A 27,141-nucleotide genomic window follows, 5' to 3' on the forward strand; every position below is an offset into this window, starting at 1 on the left:
CTGTTCACCTCTATACAGGAATTTGGATTTCTTTTTTCTGTCCAAAGGAAAAAATCCTCTGGCCTCAGCTCAACCAGGCACTTCAGCATCTCTTCTGTACTCCAGGGCTGGGCTGTAGCCAACGTGCAGCCTCTTGCTCTCCTGCAAGACCCAGTCTGTGCCAAAAAGGCCACCAAATCATCCTTGGTGGTAGGAAGTACCCTTCTTAGATCATGGGAGCTAGATCACGCTCTGCTTCGCATGAATGCAATTACGCTTGAATAAAGGATAGGGGTGTCCTATGCTCAGGCTTGCACTCACCTCTCCCTTCCACGTGCGCACACACAAACATGCAGAGGGTTAAGACGAGGCATTTCATCCATCTGCATCTGTTGCTTTTCCAACATTACAATCACTTCATTGTCTGCAGCGGCTGCCACGCTGGAGAGGAAAGGGGAAGGCTTCTCAGCAGGACATAGAGAAAGCATTAACAGCATTTAAAACCTTTGTGGTAGCCAAGAAAAAAAAAATAACTCCTAACTTCAGATTTTCTTATCAGAAAGTTTAAATACTTCCAAGATTTTTGTTTATGGTGTTTAATATTTCTGCTTCCTCAGTCATACAGGTTTAGAGCTGCTGCACAAATGTTTGGCTAATCTCTGCAAGCTGCAGGGTAAATAGCAGCTGAAGTTTGGTCCTGATGCTAAGTATAACGGGCCCAATTCTGTTTCTGGGAAATGCAAAGCAGAGTTTCTGTTGTGGTCTTCCTTGGGTTCAGGAACGGGTACTTTGTTTGCAAGCCCTTTCAAGCAATGCCTCATGGGGAAACATGCCCGGGAAAAGCCAGCATTAAGGTCAAACTTAAACAAAATGGAGACAAAGCATCAGAGAGGCTGGTGTTGGAAAGGGCTTCAAAACATCATTTAATCTTTCCCCTCCCCAAAACAGGATTGGCGGTATGTAAAATGTCAGCTACAGAAGCGCTGGAGTTTGGGCAAACCTAATTGCTCCTGAACTCTCGCACTTACCTTAGCATGCCATGCAATGCATTACACTGGAGACAGCTAGATTCAGTTCAGTGTGCCAAATGTGCCCCTGCCCCAGCGGTTCACAGCTCAGAGGGTCAGATGCTATTTTAGGTTATGCTACTGTAACTCTGGAATGATGGCTGAGGCACCGCTCTGCTCTCTGAGCTGGAAAGCGGGTCCGACTGCAGGTGTCTTGCTTAGACGCACATAGCAGTGCCTGGGACACACACACACACACACACACATAACCTGCAGGTCTGTGCCCGAATGCAGCACCCAAAACACCTTGGCCCATCACTAGCCACATCTTTGCCTTAGGTACAGCAGCTAGTTCAGGGCACATTTGGTCAGCTTGCCTGGCACCTGAATGTAAGGAATAGGAGACTCAGGCTCTTAGCACAGCCAGGAGCCAGGCTAGTGGATGCTTCCTCGTTTATATTCCTGCACATCAATCCTATTCCCCCAGGAATAGGTCCATAGCAGGTTCTTATGGAAGCCACGCTCCTGTCCCCTTCTGTGTATATCATAGATAAATTTTTCTTCCTTCCTAACTTTGGCATCTGTACTTTTTGTTGAAGACAGTGGTAAACAGAGAAGCTATTTTTCCCCTCAAACACGTCCGGCAGCAGCAGGACGTACCATAGTGTGCCGCAAGCTGTAGTACTAATGACGCTGAAGGGGAAACATCTCTCCCACACCCTGACACAGCATCCAGGACAGGTACATCTTAGTTCCACACCCCTCATTCCTTGGCTGTTCTACCACAATTACCAACACTGATTAATGTCGGGTGATACTGAGAACCAGCATGGCCAGCGTAGACTATCTGCCCTTGGCCACCCGTAGCCAGGAACTCTTGAGGAACATGAGAAATGAAAGCTCCCCAATTTGTCATCCTCAAAGTCCTCAGAGAATTAAATCCACTAAAGTTGTAGCCACTGAAGATTAAAATGCTTTTGCTGAAGTGTCTTTCTCACCAAGAACCTGGGACGTCTGTCAAGTTCAGAGCATAGGGTCTTCTGCCAGTATAGGTCACTGTGATATAGCTACTCCACCATCTGAAGATCCAGCCCAAAGTGAGGACAACCCGTCCACTGCAGAGCAGAGATTTTGTGCCCTTCCATCAGCATTATCTGCTCCCACTGCCATCGAACCCAGACCAAGGCAGATCACCACAGTTTTTAAGAAGACACTGTTACAGCAAAGAGCCAGTGCTGTTAGTCAGCACTGCCTCTCCAGAATGCTTTCCTCTCCCTTCCAGGCAAAAAAAACCCCTAGCTCTGATCCTTGAGGAGTGCAAGAAGAGTAGTGGAGAGCTGCCTTGATTTCCCCCAACCAGAGAGTCTTGTCCTCCTATGCTCTGGAAAACACCCTGTGTATTGCCTGGATACATTTCAGCGAAATTTGTCTCATTTTGCCACTAATCTTCCATTTATTCTGATGCTATTTACCAAGTCTCATGTTCCCTTGATAACCAGATGCTTGACATAACTTTGGAGATAGTCTTTTCCCCAGCACTCAGTTGAGTTAGACGAATGACTTGTTGCCTTACATGGACAGAAGAGAGGAGCTAGGCAAGTGGTCAAGGGCTCCCTTTATTCCCACTTTTTCTCCCTGGAGTAAAATTCACACTCTTTGCTCTCCTTACCATGATCTCAGCATCACTGTTAGGAGACTCCAAATATATCCTTCACAATTAAGTTTCAGTAAACAGTTGATTTAAAGAGTCTTGACTGACATTATCTGTGTTAAAATAAACTGAAAATGTCATAGTCTCTGGTCTTTTGCAGGTCAGGTCAGAATAGCTGGTTAAAATACTAATAAGATTACTCCAATTATCAGTTACTCTTTCATGATCTCAGAGCTCTTCTGCCTTTGCTACTGACTCGAGTCATAAACCCAGCTCCAGAAAAAGATATTCCTAGACACTGTGCTATGGTGATGGAAGCTTCAAAAATATTTAGTAGAGCTAAAAATATAGAAAATAATCTACATGCTGCCTTTCACTTTTTGGATAGGCTTACACTACAGTCATAGCCAAAACTTTGTTCTTTCATTCATCTCAGTGTCACAGACAATCACGTTGTCTCAGGAAGGGCACTTCCATCATGGTTAAGAAGATATCTAGTATTCTTCACTGTTTAGGAACAATCTTAGTATTTTTAATAATATATTCAATTTCTATCTATTTATATTACTACATTTGTTCCTCTGTCTAGCATTTGGTTGTATTTAGTGCTATTACTTTCAGTAAAAAGACCCTCATTTACAGTATCATTGAAATGTGCACATCAGAGTCTACTTGCCTACAAATTTAGTGCATTTACCTAGGCAGTAATTATTAGTTTCTAACTCAGGAGCAGAACTGCCTTCCATGGGGACAGCTGATGGTGCACAGTGAGCTGAAATATTCAGGAAGCACCTCCCAGTCTGCTGCAGTGCACAGCCCTCTATTTAAGACAGAATGAAATCTAACAAAACACTCTCTTAGACACAATGTCAATTGTTCTTCAATTCCCCAAGCACTATAATCATGTTAGCCTTTTCCATCTAGAACAGCTTTGCACAACGCTGAGGTCCCAAGAGCTCCCTCAGGACTGTATTACTGGAGAAACTGGGCACAGCTTTTCTTGCGAACAGGGACCCCAAGGTTCCTTGGACTCTGCTATCAGCGAAGCTGAATTTGTTCAAGGATTGATTAGCACAGCAATAATTCACTGAGATGCAGGGGAAATCCTCCAGTGCTGATTTTACAAACAATGAGGTCAATGATTCCGATAAATCAACTTCATTCATGCTGTCTATAAATAAGTAATGTCCCAGACTGGGAAGAAGCTGGCTCATGTTTTAGTGTTGTGCTTGTTCTGAAAGCTTTGGGAATTTCCATTCTCTTTCATCCATTTCTGGACCAGATTCATTCTGCTTGATCTTCCTAATAGACCTCCACTGCTTTTGTGTTCTTTGTCATGTAAGCTGGCCAACGCTGAAGTTTGACTTCTCAATGCATTTTGAAAGATTTACAGTGTTTCATATCAGCTGCTTGAATAAAAATGATCGGTAGACTGGTACATCTTTTCTATTTGCTGTCTATGCATAGCAAATACCCAGCTGTGAAGAGTTGAAGCCTTTTTCCTCTCAAGATGCCAAAAACCCATATAGTACAACTCATTAATCTTCCTATAGGATGACACTGTCTAGATGAATCTATTCCTGTTGCAGAATGGGACAATAGAGCTGTCACTTGGTGTCAGCCTGCTTCCCCAATGCTGCTGCAACGCGAGTCAGGGTTGGGCATTTTCCCACCAATTCCACTGGAATCCTCAAACCCGTATGGATGAGGCAGAGGGGAGGAGGTGCCCCTTGCTGCATGTGAGAAATAGGAGTCCAAGGTGAAGAGCAATCCCTAGAGGCAGTGGAGAGATGTTTGGAAAGGAAACACTGAAAAGTGTTTAGATATTGCTTCTCTGAAGTACAGTCCCAGACTTCCAAGTGTCTTTAACATTGACTTCCATACCATGAGAGTGTTGCAGGAGCATGAGTGTTTGCCTCCCCTTTTGTGAGATGCCTTCAGTGGGCATTTGAGTTACAGTCTTCAGATTTTCCATACAACCACAGAGTTAAAAAGAATGTAATAAAAAGGCTTACAAATACAAAAGCCAAGGATGATTTGACTTTGGCCTTAAGAAAAGCATAAAGTACTGCAAGACTCATTAAATAACGAGAATAATCAACCAATGTGAGCTTTATTTAGATCAGCCATTGAGGGATGACAGGTAGAAATAGGAAAGTCATGTTACCTCTGGCTAGATCTTTAATGAAACCATTGCTAGACCACACTGTTTGGTCATAGAGACTGCTTGAAAAAGAATTTGGAAAAGAGCTACAAGAGTGATGCAAGAACAAGAAAATATGCCTTGTAGGAAGACACTAGATAAGCTATTTAGAGCAGAATAAATGATGCTATGAATCCTATCTGGCTTTAAAAATCACTAAATGTCTGTGGCCTAAAGACAAAGCAGTGAGTTCCTCACCACCTCATTAGACCAAGAGCTACACTGAGTGAAATCAGCTGAATCCCAGCCCCGGAGGCCTCTCTGTGTTCCCACCGCAGGGAGCAGGCTGGAAATGTTTTTCAGATATTGTAAATATCAGATGGGCAAAAGTATTTGCTCAGCAGAACATAGATCTCATCCATTGATGAGGTGACAGAAAATGGTGAGGTTTACTCAGAGCCCTTCTTTTGAAAAATGCTCGTTCTCAGAGGCCTGTACTAGCCAGTGGTAGATGATTACAGGAGCAATTAAAGAATGGCATTTAGTACAATTTACATCTAAAGTGCGGTATTTAGGCCAATTACAGGGCAAAATAGCATGCTTTTGATTTTCCTTTCAGAAAGAATATAGTTAAGCTGCAGGATAAGACTGACGTAGAAAATCAATTTGTCTGTAATCAAATCTTGTTTGTCATGAAGGAGGAAACGGGGGAACATGCCGTGAGCAACGTATGACTCAATTTCCTGGAGATGACCCTCACGTGTGGAAGTGAAGAACGGCCCAGGCTTGAGTCACGGGCTGCTGGCAGACCCTGTGTGAGCCAAGGGTCCCGTCACACCGGCTCTTCTCTGCCCTGGGTGTGCTGGCCACACAGCGTTGTAGCATTGCATTCCGTCAAATCAAAGGCAGTATTGCCAAGGAAGAACGCTGCAAGGATAGCTTTCCAGCTAAAGTGGCAAACAGTCATTAGAGCTCAGCTGAGCTGATTGTCATTCCTGGCCTGAATGATGGGGACATGTCGTTAAGGTCTTTCTTACTCTTTTTTTGACTGGCTTCCTTTGCTGGCTGCCAGATTGTAGCATCCCCAGGGCTTTCATTTGCAGATTTCCTGAGTGTTCCCAGCTTCAGCTGCAGCAGTGTAACATCTCGTGAAGATTGGTCCACAGCAGCTAAGATGAAGTTCCCCATACACTGACCCAACCAAAATCAAAGCACCATGTGAGAGTTTAATCCCTGGCAGCCCTACCCCTATTTTCTTCACCTAGATTGGCCAAAGGAAGGTATTTCTGAATACAAATATGACCCAAAATAGGTTTCATAAATGCACCTGAAGCACTTTGAAGGTGCTACAAAAATGCACTGCCCACATTTACTTTGTTTTCCTGTAGAATATTCAAAGCTGCTATTTCTTAAAGCCTGGGATGTGTAGTTTCAGTTCAGTTATTTGGATGCCTGACTGTTATGGGAACCAAAGGGAATTAGAGACCTAAATGTCTTTGAGACATGTTCGAGTTTCAGTCCCTAGTTGGAACGTAACAGGGATCCTCACATTTCAGCCACAGAGACCCTTATTTAGGAGCTATCTGGTACTAAAAGGTGACAATTTATAAGCAAGATTTTTAAAATCACTCTTCTTCAAACAAACTCCTACAAAAACACTCCTGTCCTGTCTGGGGTAAGGCCCAGAGAGCAGAAGACATCTGCGAAGAGGAGGGGGATTCCCAGTTCCTTACAAAAGCTTTCACAAAACTACATTCAGGAAAGAAGGAAAATGTTACCAAGCAAGCAAACATATTGTCAGTATCCCCAGGGATATCAGCTGCTGGAGAACACACCACATTCAGTGTATTGATAACTTCACAGAAATCACTCTGAAAGGTGACAGGGTGGGGAACTTGAGGTCCCTGAGACACCCTGGCATTTACTGCAGTCCACAGACAATGCATTTGCTCTTGAAGATACAGTCTGGATTTGAGTCATGCCTTGCAAAGATGATTATCAGAGGGAGTAAAACCTCCTGAGGAAATCATTGACTGGTGCCCCCTCCTGAGGAGTTCAACTTAAACCTCAAATGTATGCTGAGGAAAGTACAAAAAAAAAACACAAAAAAACCCTCACAATTGCAGGTGGACTGTATTCTTTTTATGAATGGCTTGACAACAGTTCTGGTAAAGAACACGGAGGAAACAGGGAACGAATAGTGCTGGCATTGCTGTAAATGTTCTGATTTTATAGGTTCGGTTCATGTTGCAGCAGATTTAGGGCATATTCACAAGGAAGAAGGCATATCAGCTTCTTCATTTACTGTGAAAACTGAGGAGAAGGAGATTCAGTTCTCACCTCCCCAGGAGCTGCTCTAGTCCTCTGAGGTGACACTGTGTTTCCAGTCCCTGCCACTGAGTATGGAGCGGTTCACCCATTATTTTGCCAATAAGGTCTATGTTACTTTGTGAATTTGAATCTTTCCCCTTTCCAAATGTCCTGAGCATGATTAGGGTGCCCCAAGTCAAAGCAAAATATTTCGCTCTACAACTGAAAATTTTGTTCAACTATAAACTGGAGAAATACATATATTTGTGTTTTTTATATATAAAACACGTGTGTGTATGTATTTTAAAGACAAAAATATTGCTCTGTTTATTTCTCATTATTATTCTCCCTCCTTAGTATCTAATCTGCATTTAACACATTGATCAGATCCAGTTACAGCTTCATGGAGAGCTTCACCAGACAAATACCTGCAGGAGCAAAGAAGTTTGGTTTGGAGTAGCATTGTGAAACTGGGCACAAGCTGAAACCAAGAGTTTAAAATAGTACTGCTCCCTCCTGAGTGAGGCCTGTATGAACAAGCACCTTTGGAAGTGAGAGGAAATCTCTAAGGCACGCATGTAAAGAGCTTTCTATCTAGAAATGAAAAATTTGGTCAACTGTCTACCCATCACTTAAAGCAGCAAGAACCAAAACTTCCATCTAAAGTCTAAAACGTGCTCTTTTGTCCATCTTCTGATTTTATGCTCTTTTCCAGCTGGGAAAGAAACAGACTTGGGCATTTCTACCGCCAGCAGGTCAACCAGAATTGCAATTGTTCTTGTACTGGTGGCCATTAGCCTGTGTCACGTAACGTGCACCTGGTACGTATAATCATAGTGAACAAACAAATGCCCAAACTTAATAGTCAGAGCTTGCTCACAAGGGCAGAAGATGGCCCTTGTGAAACTTTGAGGCTTGACACAGACTAATTTGCCCCCCAAAATGAGAAAGCCCTTCCATCCAGGCAGGTGCTACCATCTCTGCTTGCTGTCAGGCTCCTGGTACCTCTCTCCAAAGCAGCTGGACTTTAATTTGTTGGCAGGGAGGCACTAGAATAGATGACTTCTCCCATGTGGTATTATATTAGACGTTGCCTAAGCTATTGTGTATATTCTGGCTAGTGGTTTCACAGTCATTTGGTTCTGCAAGCGCTTCTTCACCAGCATGGAAAAACTCCCTGTGTTGTGCACCTCCACTCTCCTGTACCACAGCTAAGCGTGTCTCAGCTATTTCATCCTAGTTTGATGTCATACCAGAGACTTACGTGTTGCTTTGCACTATTAACCCAATATAAGAGATTCTGGGAGGGCAGCAGACAATTTATGTCCCCTTTCTGTCAGTGCAGACCCTGAACATTGCTGTTGTGTGGCTGAAGGGCTCTTCCATGGGTACAGTTGCCAGGGCTTTGCTGCAAGTAAATGAAACGCAATGCGGGGAAGAGTTTGGCAAAGACTGACCATTGACAGGTGGATCTGGGGCAACCCGGGCAACAAGAACATCAACAAAAATTGTCATATTGTCCCCAGGAACACAAACTAACCACTTATTTAAAAACAGAGCTCCCAGCTCAGACCATTTCATGGTCCACACACCAGATCCAGCCCACACAATAACTCCATCTAGCACCTTGCCTTTCTGCTGTGGCCTTCAAGCGGGACAGCGTGTTTCAGAGCTCTGTGTCGAAGCTCGTTAGCAAAACCCCCAGGCACATAGACCTGCGACAAAGCCCTGGAGGTGACCCAAAATAGTTACTCAAATTCTAGTAAGCAATACCCAGCTAATTTATGATCTAACTAACATTTTAAAAGCAGTGTTTTACACATCCTGCACTTGGTTAAAACCAGCCAGTGAAAGGAGGAAAAAACATCTGCCTGTTGCATCGTCTGATGCAACCCAGACTGGAGCCAAATGAGAACCAGGACTGTGCAAGTATTCAGCCACATTTTATTGCAGTCCCCACTGCACTTGGTGTTAAAGGCCATGCCGTTTCAGTGCTTAATCAATATATCAATATAGCCAGTAAATGGCAAGGAGAGTTCATATTTATCTGGTTACTCCAAGACTGCTCATAAAGCTGAGTTCACAAGCCCATAAAGGAGCCTGCATTACCCCAATGACTGGGAAGGAATTCCATGTTGCCTTCCCATAGGCTTGGCCACTGAGAGAACAGGAAAAGATAGTTAATAGGGTAAGTAAAAATAAACTGAGATAAAGCCAAAACTAAGGCCTACAAATCTAGCAGAGCAATCTCAGCTCATAAATACGGCCTATGTAGTGGACATGCTGAACAGCCTTTTGCCTGACAGAGGCAGACTGATAAACCCTTAGTATAAAAATACCATGATCTTTTCACAGGCAAAAACCATCTATTTTGACATCTGTTTTGCTTGCATGGAAGTGTGGTGTAAATTTCAGCACCAAGACATTAATCTAGACATCGCTGTTTCAAGACCCAGTGATTATTTGAATTGTCAGTGTGAGCCATTTGGTCCCCACTGCATTCAGAGCCAGGAATCCAAAGACAGCAGTTTGTCTGTTGCTGAAATTTAACCAACAAGACAGTTTTGCTGGGGTGGTAGCTGTAAACTTAGAGAGGTGATGTGGACAGGAAGGATATCCTCTGAAGATGAGACGGATCAGAACAATCGACAAGAAGAAGGAAAATAGAAAGGTTGATGGGAAAAGAAAAAGAGAAAGTGAAAGAAAAAAGTAAAAAGAGAAAAAGAGAGAAAAAGAAAAAAGATATGACTGGTACCCTGCAGAAATTCACAGCAGGACCCATAAGAGGCAGGGTGCTATAAGGAGAATTAAAATGTGATGTGCAAGCTGGGTAGGCTCAGAGTGTATTTTTCCAAAAGCCCTTGCACTTCTTAGCCCTTGTGTATGTGAAGAGTAATGGTGGGACACCACCAACCTCTTTATTCCCCCTCAGAATTTCCCAGAGGTCACCAAAAGCCAAACTGAACTGTACAAACTATAAATAACTGTTCAGTGTGTGGCTCCCCAGACCTGTTGCAAAATATCCACCGTGACTTCATGGGCCACAGAGCACAGCTAATAGTTTAGGAACTGTTGCAGCATATCCTTCTGGCAAAGCGTAGTGCACCGGAGACAGACTGGACCTCTAGCCAAACAGCTTGTCTCCAAACCGTATTAACTACTGGAACAAGGCAGCAATTTGTATTTGCACCAGGGCTTTTTGCCACCGTAGCTCTGTCAGTCAGATGCCACCAAGAGATGGGCCAGCAAAGCTTCACAGCAGCCCGAGCCTAGACAGAGTAAATTTCAGTGTGTTTTTTTTTAAATTTTAAGTTTTTAAAACACTGAAGACCTGAGCTGATCTTTGTAAGCAGGGGCCAGCTCACTTTGCCTGTACTCAGGGTTAGTCAGCACGAGAGGTAGAGCTGGATGACTATGTCAGTACCGACGTATGGCAAATGTCTCTTCATCTTCATCAGACACATTAGATCACCCGCATCTCCATGCACCCCATGGCCACACAGCTGTCCTATGAACCTCCTGCTTTGGAGGTGTTCTGCAGGCTCCATACAAGTTCAACCAAGGACTGACAGTGTGACTGATGTTCACATGCAGTCCTAAACACCACAGGCAGTCCTAAATGCCACCTCGCCCAGCTGAGCGCTGCACAGCTAATGCACCGCAGCTGGAAAATTGCCTTCAGCTGAAGGGTACATCTTCCCACAGTTGGTCCTTAAGCAGAATAAATCAGCAGAACAGGTCTGGCTCCTGCGTTCCTTGGCACAAGGGCAGGTTGAAGGCTGGCCAAGGTTGCAACTGGAAAAAACCGCACACCTCCCGGCTGCCTCCAGTAAGCTCTGCAGGACCACCTGTGGCCCCCACTGCTTCTGAGAAGGGAGCTAAGAAAGCAAGCGTATTGTCAGTAGACTTACATGGTTCATACCTCTACTGGGACATTTTGAGACTCCCTACACCACAAAAAGTTGAAAGCCAGGGCTCTGGGGACGTTTAGTTCAAATTATTTTATTCACGTCAGGTTGAAGGAAGGGGATGGGGCATCTGGACTGCCTCCTGCCTGTGTTGGTACCCATCTCCCCACCCTGGTACCTCTTCCCTGGGCTCTTCCACCCACAGACATCCATGCTCAAAATCTAGCCCCATTTTTAAGTTCCCTGTGTAGGAGCTACCTCCTGAACTGAGGAGCTGGAGGAGGGCTCTTGGCCCTGTTCCCATCTCCTCTTTCCCCCGCACATCAGAAGGCAGCCCCAGCAGCAGGTGAGTGCGGCCCATCCTGCTCTCATCAGCAAGTCTGGTCCTCGCTGAGCCTTTGTACTCTCAGGATGTCAGTTCTGTTCTGTTTATATGCTAGCAAAATTACTGTGTTGCTTTGCAAGCAAGTAAAGCTGCTGAATAATCAGTCTGTCCAGCCACAGTGACAGAGACTTCCAGTCTAGGTGATTTCAAATAGGACATTGTTCCCCAGTGCAGGAGCTATTAACTTCTGTAAACTGGTAGGTGCTTTTCTCCTGGAGAAGTCTTATCACTTTAAAGAAAATCAGCAAGAACTTGTGTGATGTTCTCAAGCCTTCTCTTTGCCAAAAGTAATTCTTAATCTTTCCCAGCCCTCATTAACTGCAAGTTGTGATCAGCCGATGGGCACCAGTCTTAGACTCCCACCCCAGCCATAGCTCTATGTTCATTCTAGCCATTTGCCCTCATGCTTAAAAAAAGTAATAGTCCATGGGCTGTGAGAATACCATTATTTTGAGCAACTTTCCTGATGAATGTTTAAAGTCTTCCTGTTGACTAACGGGTGGAACTGGATTCCCCCCACCTTTCTTTCCAGTTGAGTAGTAATGATTTAAGCAGATTAACTGGTTAACTAAATACCATTAACACAGATCACATCCTTTATACAAAATAAAACTGATTACAGAGATCAGCTAATAATGGGGTTCATCCAAAGGCAATGAGAAAACATTTTCATCAGTGTTAATGGGCTCAAAATGAAGTTCAAAGTGAATTCTACCAAAGGAGTAAACGTGCTGAGTGTGATCAGTAAACTAAGCCACGCTTTCCTTCATATGCAACAGAATCTATTCGACATGCCTGCAAATACTAGTGCTCCTCTTCCTCCCTGTCCTCTGAAGCATGCACCACAGAGCCCCACACATTAAGCACTCCACTTGACTTGTGATTGCGTGACGCAGGACAGGACAGGTTGCCCAAGCGGCAGCACACCTCCACTGAGACCCAGCAAACATCAACCACTGCTGAATGCTTCATCATTTCACAGCCTGGAAGAAATAAAATAATAAAAAATCCCTCTCAGTGATCCATGACAAACCTACCCCAACGTTCATGGTGGGGAGACAGGAATTCTGTGCTTTCAAGTCCTACCACCTCATGGGGGTCAGCTGGTGGCTGCAAAAACAGAAGCAAATGTCCTCCTGTCCCTGGGTCCCTGATAGTAGCGGTGTGTGTGGCTCATCAGTCTTGGCCATCTGTAAAGAAATAAGAGCTTGGCATAAAGGATTTGCTGTTGTGGCGACTTCAGGTTGCATTCGATTTGGGTTGAATAGATGTGCTTGGTTCAGGATGCACATTGTAAGACGCGCTAATGTGTCTAGCACAAAGGTCTATTGGCATTTTAGGATTAAAACACATAAAAATGAGACCACTGGCTTGTGCATAAGCAGCATCTCTTGTTTCTCTTTTCCAGTAACTGTGACTGTGGGAGGACAACAACACTTGCTGGGACTTTATGACACTGCAGGGCAGGTAAATTACTGCAAAACATTTATGTTTTCCTTTCCCACGGTTTGTTTGTTACTACCATATACTGGGCTTTGTTGTTCGTGCTGTTTGTGGGGTTTTACAAATATTAACAATCAGTTGTGAGTTGTAATGCTTGAACAGCTGACTTTCTCCTTTTTGTTTTCTACATAGAGCTTTCATTTTGGTTCAGCAATAAAACACACACAACTACACTCATCCCTAAGACTGAATTTTGTCTAAGCAAAAAACTAAAGCCTGATTAGGCTGTTCAGCCTCCCATATATCCACCTCCTACTGCAAATATGACATTTCATATAAAGTCAGTGTTTTCTTACATTTACCACATGGTGGCATTGAATATACAGGGAAGAATTCCCATTTCCAAGATCAGAAAACTGATATAATACCTCACCAGCCTATCAGTCACCAGCTATTGACTTTTTAAATGGTAACCCAGCCAGACTGGCATCCTTCCCAACATCATTCTCCCAGGCCACGGGTGTCCATTACAGGAGAGTCTGTACCCCATGCTTACTTACATATATAATGCTTTTACTGTTTCCACTGTCCACAGTCTGATACAGTGTGTTTGCACGAAAAGTTTGCAGAAGAACTCTGGTCTGTGGGCTGATTTCACCCCCTGGAGAGGCAGAGAGAGTATTTCTCACTGCCTCGCTCTGCCAGTGGAAGGGCAGAAGAGGGTGCAGGGAGCAACACATTTTCATGGTGAAATTTCCCTCTCCTACCTCCAAATGCCAGCAACTGGAAGAATAAAGGAAGGAACGCAATCTGCACAAAAACCTTAGAGAAAATCACCTGCTGAGAGTGGAGGGAGAAGGTCCCAGGTCCCTCCCAGCCTGGGAAGGTTGGAACCCACATCCTCCAGGTCCTCTGGTCAGAGCCAGCATTGGAGGCAGCAGGAGAGGAAAGAAGATTTGGGAGCCTGCTTTTCTTTCTGGGACCCAGCAGCCCTGGATGCAGGGCTTTGCTTTCAGAAGCACTTACTGGCTGTGCTTTTTTGGCCATGACTGACTGCTATGAAATGCATAAACAATGCAGAAGGAGACCCTCCTGTCTGCAGAAGGCCACTTATTACAGAATATACTTTGCAGCAGTATGCAGAGAGGTCAAAAACTGCATCAGGACAGACTGTCACTTCCAAAAAAACCTGCACTCAGCAGGACTGGGGCTTTTATGCTTTGAGTTTCACTTTTTTTATTTTATTCCTATCACAGGTCTGTAGGCAGCAATGGTCACTTCACAGGTAGCTTGGTGTCACTTACAGTCCACCCATCCTTTCTATTCACATGGTGCAAATAGATGCTCCAAAAGCCGGTACCAAAATACAACCCAAGTCCTTGTCCCAGCTTCAATGCATGTTCAATTTTCCATTCTGCACTCACAAACACAGAGCTTGGAGCATGTCTGTCACTATCCGGCAGCACTGCAAGCCTTTGCAAATGAGACTGGAGTTATATTGCATTCTCAGATTTTTATCCGGTGCCTTAATATTTCTACTTGTTTTGTAGGGCTGACAGTTCCACCTACCACCCATTTCCTCAGCAAGACATCCTTTTATTTGTCCTCCTGAGCCAGAAGAAACACTAATCTGTCTCTTTTACAAACTTCACCCCTCCGTCCCCTCCTCTGCAGTCATTTTGCCATCTCCTGCTTCAAACTAGCCAGAGCACCACCTGCCTCCAAGCACCATTTCTAACTCATCAGGCTCAGTTCCCTTTCAGCCCTTGGTCCAGAGGACGTGGCCATCTAGTCAAAACTCAGACCATGAATCACTTCTTGATGACTAGATTGTATCTCCGTGGAGGTTGAAATGATGATGCTTCCCACATGCTCAAGCTATAAGGACAGATCATCTGGGTTGTTTCCTCCCTCCTTCTCCTTGTGTTGTGTGGCTTTCCAAAGGCATCGGTGTGAAGTCATAGCCAAAAATAGCACTTGACATTACGATGCTATAAAACATATGCTAATGAAATAACAATTGGAAAATGTACTTCTGCAGCAGGACCCTCTGTCAGCCTGAAGGGAGAGCTGGCAGAGACCCCAGATCTGGGGTATCTGGTTTTCTGCATCCCTGGCACAAACAGTCCTAGGAGGAAAAAAAAACCAGTGGTCTTTTTTCCCCAGGCTGGACTCAGGTGCGGAGTGCTTTAACAAGCTGACATGGCAGGGAGCGTATGGGAGGTCAGCATGGCAGCAACATAAAAAAAGGAAGTTTTGCTGTACTTTCTGGGCCTGAACACTGCAAGGGTAATGGCAGCAATAGAGCGGGGAGGGAGTAACACCGGTCAATGTATCTGAGCGCTGGCAAATCACAGGCAGGTAATTCAGCAAGGCCAGGTCTGGCTCTGGCATTTCGATGCTAAACCGGTGGCCAGGCAGTGAAGTCTTGCGCTCCCTAAACAACAGGCAGCAAAATGCAAACACAAGCTGGGAAAACAAATTAATGATCATCTACAGCCCAAGCCCATGAGGACTCATGTCCCTTCCCAAATGCCACTGTCACTAGCAGCACCTCTGGATATGCCCCATACCCGTGCAAATGTCCAGTCCCTTTTTTACACTATTTATTTGCTTGACTTCAACCACCTCTGAATGAGAAATGATCCAGATGCTCCATATCTCATAACGGTCCATTGCAAGGTTTTATAGCCTTCTCCTGGAGAGCAGGTACAAACAGAGATAGGGTCCTTGTCCGATGTGGTTTGGAGGCTTTTGCCAGCCCACAGACACAGGCATGTGCAGGAGCCCAGATCAACTCTTACCCATGACATTAGTGCTTGTGCTTTAACACGTCCATGCAAGCTTCCACGTGCCCTGATGGGAGACGAGACCTCTGCTACGTGATGTGTGGCTGTCCCTCCTTACAATTTATATAATGCTCTGTGCTGCTAACACAAATCTGGAACGCTCCTCCTGAAAAAGGATTTTCTAGGGGCTCCGAAGGAACAGGCAAAACAAAATTAAATGCACACTCCTGTAGCTGTCACCACCAGGCAGAGCACTCGTGGCTTTTAGTTTGTAATTTGAATGGTACAGTAAGTTCCAGCCCCTCTAAATATGCATGTCTGGAATATTGAAAGTGCTTATATTTAGCCAATTTCTTTCCAAAAATCCTAAATGACGATTCCTCGAGGGCTTGCTGCCACCGCGTGGCTGTTTTAGGAGGCTGATTTGCGGCAATTAAACCGAAAACACAGAAGAGGCCTTTGCCAAGCACCTAGCATCAGCCCATGTTGACTGTGGCATAAACACACTCTCAGAATTGATTTTCTGGGTTAAAATAATGTCCCATAATCAGGTCAGGCCTTCCTATCCCACAGCATCCACATAAAATTCATCTGTCTCTATAATGCCATTGCTCCCAACATCTTGGCATCCACTTTGCCTCTATTAACTCATCTGCTGGGAGCTGAGCATCATCTCCAGAGCCTCATATAAATGTCCTCCCACCAACTTTGCTTCTTCATCGCCTGTATCGCTGATGTTCCCACAAACCTCTCTGAGGTTTTTTTCCTGTCATTCCCCAACCGTGGAGAATCCACTCTTTCTTGGGGGTTGATATGTCCAAACACCTCCTTTAGTCTTGTAAATCCTCCTTCAGATCAATACTTTCTATGATACCGGAAAGACATAGGTCAGTTGACAAATACTCTGGCTTTACCCCAAATACTGTGGCTGTGGGGCTGGAGGTGGTAACTGGGAATTTACGCTTCCTGTTAAGTGGGTTTGGGACAACGAACATCCAGTTAGACAAAACCAAACATTTTGTTTGTTGTTTAGGATGTTTCTTTAAACTTCTTTTTAATGAGACAGAGCTAAATTTGGCCTCATACTTCCTTTCAGAATAAATAATTAAGGTTTTTTGTTTAGAAAAGGTTGGAGCAGACTGTTTTTACATAATCCATTAGTATTTTTCAGAAACTAGTGTCGATTCAGAAATAGTCTGGGTCATCTTATCACTGCATACTCAGTGAACAAAAGACTTCAGAAAGAAGATTTACCAGTCTCAACTCATAACTAAACCCTCTCATTTGTTGACCCAACCAAAGCAAGACAGAAGCAAGGCTGAATTAAGACACCATCTAATCTGGGCCCACAGTGATATAGTCCTGCATCAGTTTCTCCTGCAGTACAGATACCAACTTGCATCGCTCCTGCCCCTAACGTGGGTTTTCCCTACCTCAGACTCAAGTCTAAGCAACAGTGCCTGGACATCTTCCCACCACCACCATGCCTTTTTGTTGAGTTATTAACTATTTCAGTATCTGCAAAGCAAAACTGCACCAGTTGAGTTTTCATACGGTTATAACCAAAAGCAACCATACTGCAGAGATTTGAGGCTTGCCCAGAATGCATAAACTGCAAACTGAAGACCTACGTCTCAGTCAGACTTGACAGCAACATGTATTATTATTTCCTACACTCCAGATTTGTGTTCCTTTCCCCCTTTTTAACTCTGGACCCCTCAAAAAAGCCTTTAGAACAGGTGTATCCTCTCTAAAAGGATCTGTTCCATTGCACTGAAATTTTCTAACAGGTTTCATCGAAAAGTACCCACCAGGCACAGCAACATATGCTCTCACTATCAGAAAGAGCCAGTCTATCCCTTTCACACGGCTTACAAAACCTCTGCTCACGCTCAACATCTCAAGCCTGAAAACAGACCTAAATTATTCCTTGAAACTCAACTATCACAGCCAGCTCATGACATAACACAGCTGCGCTTTGAGCTGTTTGAAAATTCACCTTCTTCACAACTAGCCCATAGAAAAAACATCTTTCCTTCCCCCGTCCAGGGCCTGTGGAAACACTAAATCACCCCCAGTGATTTACCCAGCCACTGCAGGCTGGATTTGATCTGCTTTGTGCCTTCAGGATGAGTGTCTTCTGGTGACTGACACATTGCTGCGTACCATACATGACTGTGATGGCACCAAATAGCCCGGAGACCCTATTTATTGTATATGGTCATGTCTATAATGCCTACTAGGGAATAGAAAGCCCGTAATATTAACAGAAAAGCCCACAGAGATGTGTGTCATCAGCAAATATTAGCTAGTGGTGACAGTCAAATAATACTTCCCAGGATGGTATCACATTGTTGGAGGGCTGAGGCTGGTACATGCAGCCTCAAGATCAATTTTTATTATACCACCAGCGATGGCCGCTGTTTAGCATTACCCTCTACACCAGCATCACCACAGATAATACACTCACAAACAAAAAGTGTTAGCTCTTTTGGGTAAAGACGCTGATAAAACAGCATCCCTGGCCCACGAGGGGTGATTTCCCCCTCAGTAGCTCCCCAGAGGTTATAAGTGCGCATGAGCACGGAGGGACAGTGTTGAGCAGGTCATCAAGAGCCAACGTGATGCCTCCATCTGCAGTTATCCCCCACCCCGTAACACACTTGCTGTTTTCCCCCTGGCAGGAGGACTACAACCAGCTGAGACCCCTGTCCTACCCCAACACGGACGTGTTCTTGATCTGCTTCTCAGTGGTGAACCCCGCCTCGTACCACAACGTCCAGGAGGAGTGGGTGCCCGAGCTCAAAGTCTGCATGCCCAACGTGCCTTATGTCCTCATAGGAACACAGGTAACGCTTCTCCAGCCATCGCGGGGGTCTTCAGCGTGAGGGGGCTCCTACTCCACCTCAAGGGTGGCTGGAGGATGACCTCTATGGAAAGGTTTCCTATTGAACTTCTTATGTGAAATGCAGCCAGACTTTCCTGGAAAGTTAGAGGAAAGCTCAGGGACTGGGAATGGAAACCAACATGCAGATGTCCTATCGTGCTAGTCAGGACTGGCAAAACTCATCCCATCTTTTTATTCAAATGTATATTAGTGTGGCGACAAGGCATAAATATCTATAGGGAGAAAAGGTTTCTGACAGGCCTTTAGTGAGGGGGAAAAAAATCCATCAAAGTCTATTGTTAGAAGCAGAAGCTAAATTTCGAACTAAATTTTAAAAATGGGAATAATTAACCAAATGACTTAGAGACATGGGAAGGAAATAGCCTCCCCCATGCTTTACATCAACATTGCAATTAGTGACTCACCGTCCTGCTTGTGTTACAGTGGATGTTAGACTAAACGATCAAACCACTTTATTTTGGCCTTAAAATCTATGAATCTATCAATCAAATAAAAATGCCTTAAACATCGGTTTGTTTCCAAGACAGAGTGGCTAGAGACTGTGAGAAGTAAGGATACGAGTCTGGAAAATGTCCGAACACTGGACAGTAACCTAAGCCAAGTTAGAGAAACAGATCAAATTGTGGTCAAAACCAAAATCTTCATGCCATAGGAAAGTCCAATCATTCAAACGCTGGCTTTGTTTTCCACACTGGAATAATCTAAAACACTCACTTTAAAATAAAAGTATTACCCTTTGGAGCATACACTCTGAAAATGGGTGGGTTTGAAATGCCAGAATGCTTCACTTTGATGTTTTCCATGGAATAAAGGATTTTGTTTCAAGTCAGTCAGACTGAGCTGCGTCTGTCTGGCCTGTCGGGGTGTTTTACTGGTGATGCAGCGCAGGGTTGCAGCAGCCTCCCCTTCCAATGTGGCTCAGGCTTCCACTGACACCTTCCAAAACGCATTGTGAGAGCCATTGAGAACCACATCTTTACTGTACCGCAGCTATCCGAGCTGTGACCCAATAACCCACCAGTGAGAACTGATTCATGTTAAACAGAAAGAAAAAAAAAAAAAAGGAGAGAAAAGGAAAATACATGTGCAATTCATTTCTGAAGTATCAGCTGAGGCCGGGAGGACAGATGCCCTTATGTGAGGACATGACCGTGGGTTTGTAAAGCTATGAATATCTGTCTCAAGAATTACACAAGGTGGTACTGAGCACAGGGTTTGTGTGTTTTCTGTTAGATTGATCTCCGGGATGATCCCAAAACTTTGGCTCGGCTGCTTTACATGAAGGAGAAACCACTCACCTACGAGCACGGAGTGAAGCTAGCAAAGGAGGTAATAGCGTTTTCTGAGGTCCGATGAAATCGATTGATCACGGCTTTCCATTGGGTTTGTTTCATTCAAGGTGAACTCCTCCAGGGCCCTTCGGTTGGTCCCATCCAGAGATTAAAGCTTCTGTTCAAACAGGCTGGACCCAGACACAGGTTGTGGCTCCTGAGCCTGCTGTTCTGCTGCAATACCCAATTAAGCTCTAAGCAAAGCAGCAAGGTACACAGGGCAGCAGGTGGCAAGCAGACAGCAAACCAGGTTTTACTGCCTACTTTACCTCAGCCAAGTGTTTCTTGTTCAGGCTTCTGCCAGAAGGTGCATGTGGCAAATCCTTCTCTACAGCACCTCCTTCCAAAGTCATCCCTACCCCTTACAAAAGCACAGGCAACTTGATTCTCACTTATCCATTGCACTTCAAGCAGGAGAGAAGGAGCTCTCGAGGTTTCTGTGCTATTGCACCTTTCTCCGAGGAAGGCAGGGGGATAAAAGCACTCCCCAAGCTGTGAAATGCAGGCAGCTAGACCCCAGCCATTTCCACTTTACATGCTGCAGGTGTTGTTACAGGCTCTGGCCCTCAAAGGCCAATGAAAGCATCCATTAGCAGAATACACTGAATAAGCAACAAGGTCGCTGATTAAGCTGAGGCTGCTTTCCTAGGCTACTTTGTGTGTTTGTGTCATATCAGCACCCCCAAGAGACTCCCATCTCAAGATGATGCTTCCCAGTTCCCCCAGGTAGCAGCTCCCTGGCATTGCAGGAGGCAGGACACAAGAGTGACAGGTCAGGGGAGGAGAGCCAAGTATATGAAGGGGTTCAGCTAACAACCCAGCATCTCTTTGAAACCCTCCCCAGCTGCACAGACAGGAGGCCGAGCTCCTGGTCCAGCACTCGAACACGGGTGCAGCCCCCCTCCCTCTCTGGAGGGTGGTGCAGGGAACTCCTGCTCCCCATTAATCCCTCATGGTGAGATACTGGTGTTGATGCCCATCCCTGCTCCCTCGCTCAGGATGACCACCTGAGCTTGCCCCTTAATCCTATAGGCAGCCAGATACAAAACAGAGCAAAGACCTGACCCCCTTTCTAAAGGTCTGGGCTTCCCTCTGTGGCAGGACACGTATGCACATAGAATGATGCTGGAACAGGGTCGCTCTGTCTCTCCCAGCAGCGAGTACTCACGTTTTCTCTCTTCTCTTTCAGATCGGAGCGCAGTGTTATCTGGAGTGCTCAGCCCTCACGCAGAAAGGCCTTAAGACTGTCTTCGATGAAGCAATCCTGACCATTTTCCACCCCAAGAAGAAGAAGAAGCGTTGCGCAAAGTGCCACAGCTGCTGCACCCTTGTGTGAAGTCACTTGGAAAGAAAAACGAGATGAGTTCAATGAAACCAAGCAGGTTAGAAAGGCAATGAAGGTCACATGCAACTGAAATGGGGAACATGACCAGAAAGGGGTCCTTCTTACCCAAATATAGGAGCCCTCCGTTCTGTGAAACCTCCAAGCTGTATCACACTAGGCCAACTCATGTCTATGTGCTTTCCTAACCCTCCAGAGCTGTATGCAGCCTGTTCCTACTACTGCAGACTGCACTGAACCAACAGAAACCAGGATGCCTGCTCCTGCTTGACTCCTCACCTTAGGAATAAGGTGAAGGTGCCGTGTGGAAAAACAAAGAACTAAAGGTGGTAAAAGAAACAAGTGAAACTCCATCTGTGGCCTTAAGCAAGAATTGATCAAAATTAGGAATTTGCAGTACTTAGGAATTGAATCTGAACTGATTGAAAGCACATGGAGATCTGTAGAAATCTAATATGTAAGATATACACTATAGGTAGGATATACTTTTAAATTACTTTTCTTTTCTAAGACTCGCTAGTTCAGGATATACTTTAGTGTGTTCAAACCACATGGAAGCAAAGGTGGAGTGATTTGAGTTTTTCACTTAATGGTGAAACTTCACAGCGTCAGGATGTTGCTGCACCCAAGCTATCAAAATGGATCAACATTTACCTCCAGACTTAAGGAATGTTCTTACAACAAAAAAATGCAAATAACTGTATTTTTACAGGGGAATGTTCAGGCTGAGCCATGTTTCCATAAGCTGGGAAAGGAAGAACAGAGTTGTAGCGTTTATGTACTGAAACAAAGAAGTTCTGCCACCAAAGAATATTGCCCTAGACATGAAATAGCAGCACGGAACAATCTCCCTTCCAAACTGAGAACATGAACGAGAGACATTGCCATGGCAACTGAAAATTTACCTTATAGATCAGCTGGATTTCTACATCTCACCCAGCAGACAAAAATAGCAAAAACCAAAAAGCCAAAGGTCATACTCACTTCAAGTGCTTTAAGGTGGTCCAATTGCCTTAAGATTATTTTTTTCATGGGGTATCTCATGTAAAAACACTCACCAAAGTGGAGTTGGAAACATGTTGATTTACTGTAGTCTCCCTCCTCCCATTCACTACTTTCTTTGCTCCCATTTTTCCATCTTCATTACTGTGAGTGCTGTTTAAGCTGCAGCGTGGCTGCAGTCCTGGGGGGTGAACTTTCACACGAGTCGCAGATGATGGGCTACAGCAGACAGCACAGAGATGGGAATTCCAGACCTTAAGGGAAGGGAAGCTGCCTGTTAGCTCTCCTTGCTGTTGAAGAAAGCGTGCCTTTTCACTAAAGCCTCTCCAGGGAGCCTGTATTTTTGCACATCACAGCAACACAGACGCTCAGAGGTGAACTCGAAGGGCGTCCTGCTACTTGCATCTGCCTTCGGGTACCCTGGCAATGCCACGAGACTGTCTTGTAACGGATTTCATTCCCCAAGCAGAAAATCACAGTGCCAGCAAATATAGATTTGAAGACCTCCGCTGTAACTCCTCACAAAAGCAGTGTCAGTAGTCAGTGTTTCCAGAAGAGCTAGGCATAAGCAAGTAACAGCAGTGCACCCTCCCAGCCCAGGGACACGTGCCCTGCACCCCCCGTACCCCACTCCAGGGGACTGCCAGCTCACTCCTCTTCAGAAGCACAGCAGCATGGCTGAGTACACACATGCAACCAGAAAAACTCATGATTAGCGGTGAATTATAGGCCTGGTGTTACTCAGAGCAATTAGGGACTTCAGCAGGACTATAAGAACTGCACCCTTGGGCAGAGAAGGGAACAAGCATGATGCAGTGCCCAATCCTGCAGTCACTGAGGTTTATGGATCCGAGCTCCTCCTTTAGCACAAGTTCAGTTTACCATGGATGCCTACAGAAACCAGCTCTGACCCCCCAAAATGTTTCCAGGTAGAAATCAACAGTTCTCTCTGACAAAAGCAATCAAATTCGAGGCGAACGCCCCGTTGCTGTTACCCAGCCGGCTTTCACTCACCATCTCTTTCCCGCTGCACACAAGCATGGATGAAAATGAAGTTGTGCTAAATCAAAGACAGACAAAAGGAAGATTTCTTCACTGCTGGCATTCTTTGCTTATATTTTATATTTGGTTTTATTATGTCCCAGACATTTGCTTCAAATGGACTGGCCGATAGAGCACAGCTCAGAGGGAGGACAGTGCTGAAGCCCGGTGAAGGAGTTCATGTCGTGCCGCAGAGGCTGTGCTGCTGTCCCCAGGCGAGCAGTGAGTATTCACACATCTGGGACACTGGCAATCAGCTGAACTATAATGTGTAAAGAGGTATTAGGGGAGTTTGAGGAAAACTAGGAGTGGATTAAATAAAGAAATATTTAGGTAATGTTTGTTGGCTTACAACATGACTAGAAGGCCACTGAAACAAACAAACAAAAAGCTTTCAACAGATTTCGGAGAAAATTAGACCTTCACTGTGCTGCCATTTACTTCAGTGGAAATAAAATAGGATGATTACTCAGTTTTAGCTCATGTAGGTTGCTGTAGAGCGCTAGCCTATATACAAGTCTCTGGTTAAAGTAAGTGAAGTCTGTTTTAGCTGAAGCGCAGTGCAAACACTCAGGTTGGAGCTGCCAGATATTCTTAGAGCTTCACAAAATACACAGGAAATAGAAAACCAGACTGACAGCTGAGCTTATCATAAAATAATGAGCACACTGGAAAAGTGCAGTATAGCATTCCCGGCATGCCTCAGAGAAAGCCACAAATAATAAAATGATATTTTTGTGTGCCACCGCGTATCAGGGGTGTCTATTAATACTAATGGGATGGCATAGGATAGGCATATAAAATCATAAATCAAATAAGAAGTTGTGGCATTAACATAAATGCAGTGGTTTGAGGAAAATTAACTAAAAAATATATGGTGATGTAGAAGCTAAAATGCTACTGTCCTAATGTATTCAACTGCAGCACCTTGCACAAATCATTGCATAGCAGCAAAAACAGATAGAAAATTATTCATATGCATACAAAAAATGTTAAGACTAACCAGGGTTTTATCTGCACTTACAAAACCAAGGACCTCACGTTTGTGAGGCAGTAAAATTTCAAGTTTTTCAAGCTGATTGTGTCCAAAATTTGACAACTGGGAGCTGCAAGGGAGGGTGGTCACAATCCACTGAGAAATGGCCTCTGCGCTCCATTTGTTTTTAATTTCTCTTCCAACAAAAATAAATGTTTTAAAAATAGCCATGGTTAATGCAGGTCCCATAAACATGATTCCTGTGTTAGGTTATGTACACGCACTTATCCATGCAATGTGGCACTTACTCAAGGATCTGCCCTGTTACACTATTATTTTGGGGAGGCAGGAATAGCACAGGCCAATAGGCTTTAGAAAGGGATTGTAGGCAGATGTAAGGATAGTCATTGATTATCTGGCAAGTCATACCTAATACCTTTTCTAAAAGCCAGCAGATGGTGTGTGAACAGGCAGCAAAGCTTATTTTCAGAAATATCAAAACACCAGACACAGTGCAAGCACAGGCATAAGGCAACAGATATAAACTTCGAGTTATTTTCAAGGACCATTAGTAACAAGAAAGGAAAATCAATAAAGGATTGCCAGGTGAAAGGAGATGGGGTTTCTCACTGTAAGATGAGCTAGAAATCAGACCCCAATTTCACCTTCAAAGGAACACGGTTAGGAGAGTCGTAAAGGCTATAAACCATCCCAGGAACCTATTTGACAATGTCCTCTTAATGCAACTGACGTCAAAACCTTTCCTGACAGAGCTGCCTTTGCTAATATTCTGCTGTCATTTCAAAAGCACTCACAGCTTACAAGAAATCTGCTAGATCCTGTAAAACCCATCTCCTTTGGCCTCTTCTGAAACCTTAATGTTCTACCAGGAGTTGTTAACCTGCAGTTGTAGTTTCAGAGTTCCCAAAGGGTTTTCATGCAAACTCCTGCAAGGACATATTAGAGATATTAGGTATTAGAGAGATATCTCAAGACATTAGAGAGTTGTTATCACACTAAAACAACCTACAGATGCCTCTGCCCTTCAGAGTGCTGCTAAAACACCAGGCCAGTGGAACTGGGGCAATCCTGTGCTATATCACCACTTCCAGGAGGACCTGAAGGAGGTCCCACAAAGACTCCCACAGTTTGTCCTGTGCCTCCCAGAGCTCAGAAAAGTTGAGGAGAATGCAGAAACAAGGCTCTAACACCACACAGGTCCATCCAGGAGCATTTGTTCAACTGAGTATAAGAAGTCCCAGGTACTTATATCCTCCAGGAGTGGTGGGGAGAAGTTCTCAAGATGAGCTCCCCCTGGTTGTCCTACATACCAAATGCTCCCAGACTTTCTCTCTCTGCCTTGTAAATATCTACTGTTACAGTAGTATGTAGCTTATGAAGAACAAACAACTACAAGCTCTTGCCTCGCATTGCCTTGAATTCGGCATGATGTGAATCTTTCCCTCGATTTCCACACATGCTGGTCCTGATGCAAATCTTCTTCTTGCTGGTGGGAACTGCAGAATTCACTCCGAGTCCAGCATGACAATCAAAACAATCATTTCAGCAGCTGTCATTAATCTTTCTCACCTTTTTTCTCTTTCAAAGCACTGCTTCAGTTCAAAATAAACATAGAATTAAATATAGCGCTGCATCTTAGTACGCAATAAAGTTATTCCAAATTCTTTTATTAAGGGGCCAGATTTTGGCAGTCTTCCTCATACTGAAGAGCATCTTACTTCACAAGAAATTGTCTCTAACTTCCTCATGTCTCATTCAATCCCAACGATACCATTCCTGTAAATGAGGGAGGCTGATTTATGGCCGTTGGTGACCTGCCCTTGTAGTTAATGTATAAGAAAACCTCTTCTAGCTGCTCTAGTGCTCTGGTGGCCTGTGTTCCCCAAAAAGCAGTGATTTCCCATTCCCCGCACACTGTACAAATCACCTGGTGTTCTGTCATGCTCAGCACCACACTCTCTCTGGTATCTGCCATCTCTAAGGAACCAAGAAATGAGTTGGGAAAGGAGACAAGCCTTGGGCATGCTGCTACACAAACCAAGCAGGACTCCCCCAGGAACAATGACTGCAACGCAACTCTAGGCAAGTGGCTAAAAACCCATCCCAAGGGTGGGAAAATCACTGTAGCAAACAGAGAGCAACAGGGAACAAACATTTCCCTACCGGTGACTGTCTGTTGACAAGGATGCATGGGCTTCACTTCCCATTGACAGCAAGCTGTCAAGATCCCATCCAAGATATTGTCCCAAGACTCCAGAGACCCGATTTGAGAACCCTTTACGGGAGCTTGGAAAAGGTTGCAGAAGTTCTTGCAAACAATTTCGATTGCTGCCTCCCCTCATCACACCCAGCGTCATACACAGCAAGTGATGCAGTAAGCCAATTACACAAACGATGTGTGTCTAGCAGATGTATTTTCACCATGCAAGCTGCCATGTCCTTAGAAAAATGTCCCTCTAATTCAGACATGAAAGATGCACGTTTGCTAACATAGCTTGCTTACAGTCCGTGACCTTTTCTGTAGCTTTTTTTCCCAAGTGGCACAGCAAATACTTCTTGATTCACCATACTGAAACTTCATCTGAATTAAAAATAAATTGCAATGGCATCAATCTGTCTCAAGCCAGGCTTGTTTAAAAGCACATTTGTCTTCTCCAGCAAAGCAATCAGCATATGCTCATGTTGGCCCAGGAACCATTTGTTCAATAAACAGGTAGAATGCAGGAATCTGGCTGTACATGCCTTTCTCCCTGTATTTTCCTTTTCCCTGAAGAGGATTTGTAATGTGTTTTATCCTACATAAAAAAACAAATCTGGAAATAACAGCATTTTCTTGGTTCACAACTCTATAGGACTGGAGGAGCATCTGCTGCGACAGGAGGTGAGCATGGAGTGACCTACGTCA

At 44.5% G+C, this 27,141-nt stretch overlaps 1 protein-coding gene across 1 annotated transcript in view; it reads left to right on the top strand.

Moving 5' to 3' along the window:
• RHOJ (ras homolog family member J) overlaps nucleotides 1-25,052 on the top strand; it is a 59,650-nt gene extending 34,598 nt beyond the window's left edge. The window contains exons 2-5 of the mRNA XM_029999227.2: nucleotides 12,792-12,850; nucleotides 18,300-18,464; nucleotides 19,757-19,852; nucleotides 21,044-25,052. Of these exons, the coding sequence (XP_029855087.1) occupies nucleotides 12,792-12,850; nucleotides 18,300-18,464; nucleotides 19,757-19,852; nucleotides 21,044-21,190 (467 nt within the window). The 3' untranslated portion in view covers nucleotides 21,191-25,052. The remainder of the gene's footprint in view (nucleotides 1-12,791; nucleotides 12,851-18,299; nucleotides 18,465-19,756; nucleotides 19,853-21,043) is intronic.
• Nucleotides 25,053-27,141: the final 2,089 nt, after the last annotated feature.

This window comes from Aquila chrysaetos, chromosome 2, assembly GCF_900496995.4.
Source record: "Aquila chrysaetos chrysaetos chromosome 2, bAquChr1.4, whole genome shotgun sequence".
In the NCBI taxonomy this organism is placed as follows: Eukaryota; Metazoa; Chordata; class Aves; order Accipitriformes; family Accipitridae; genus Aquila; species Aquila chrysaetos.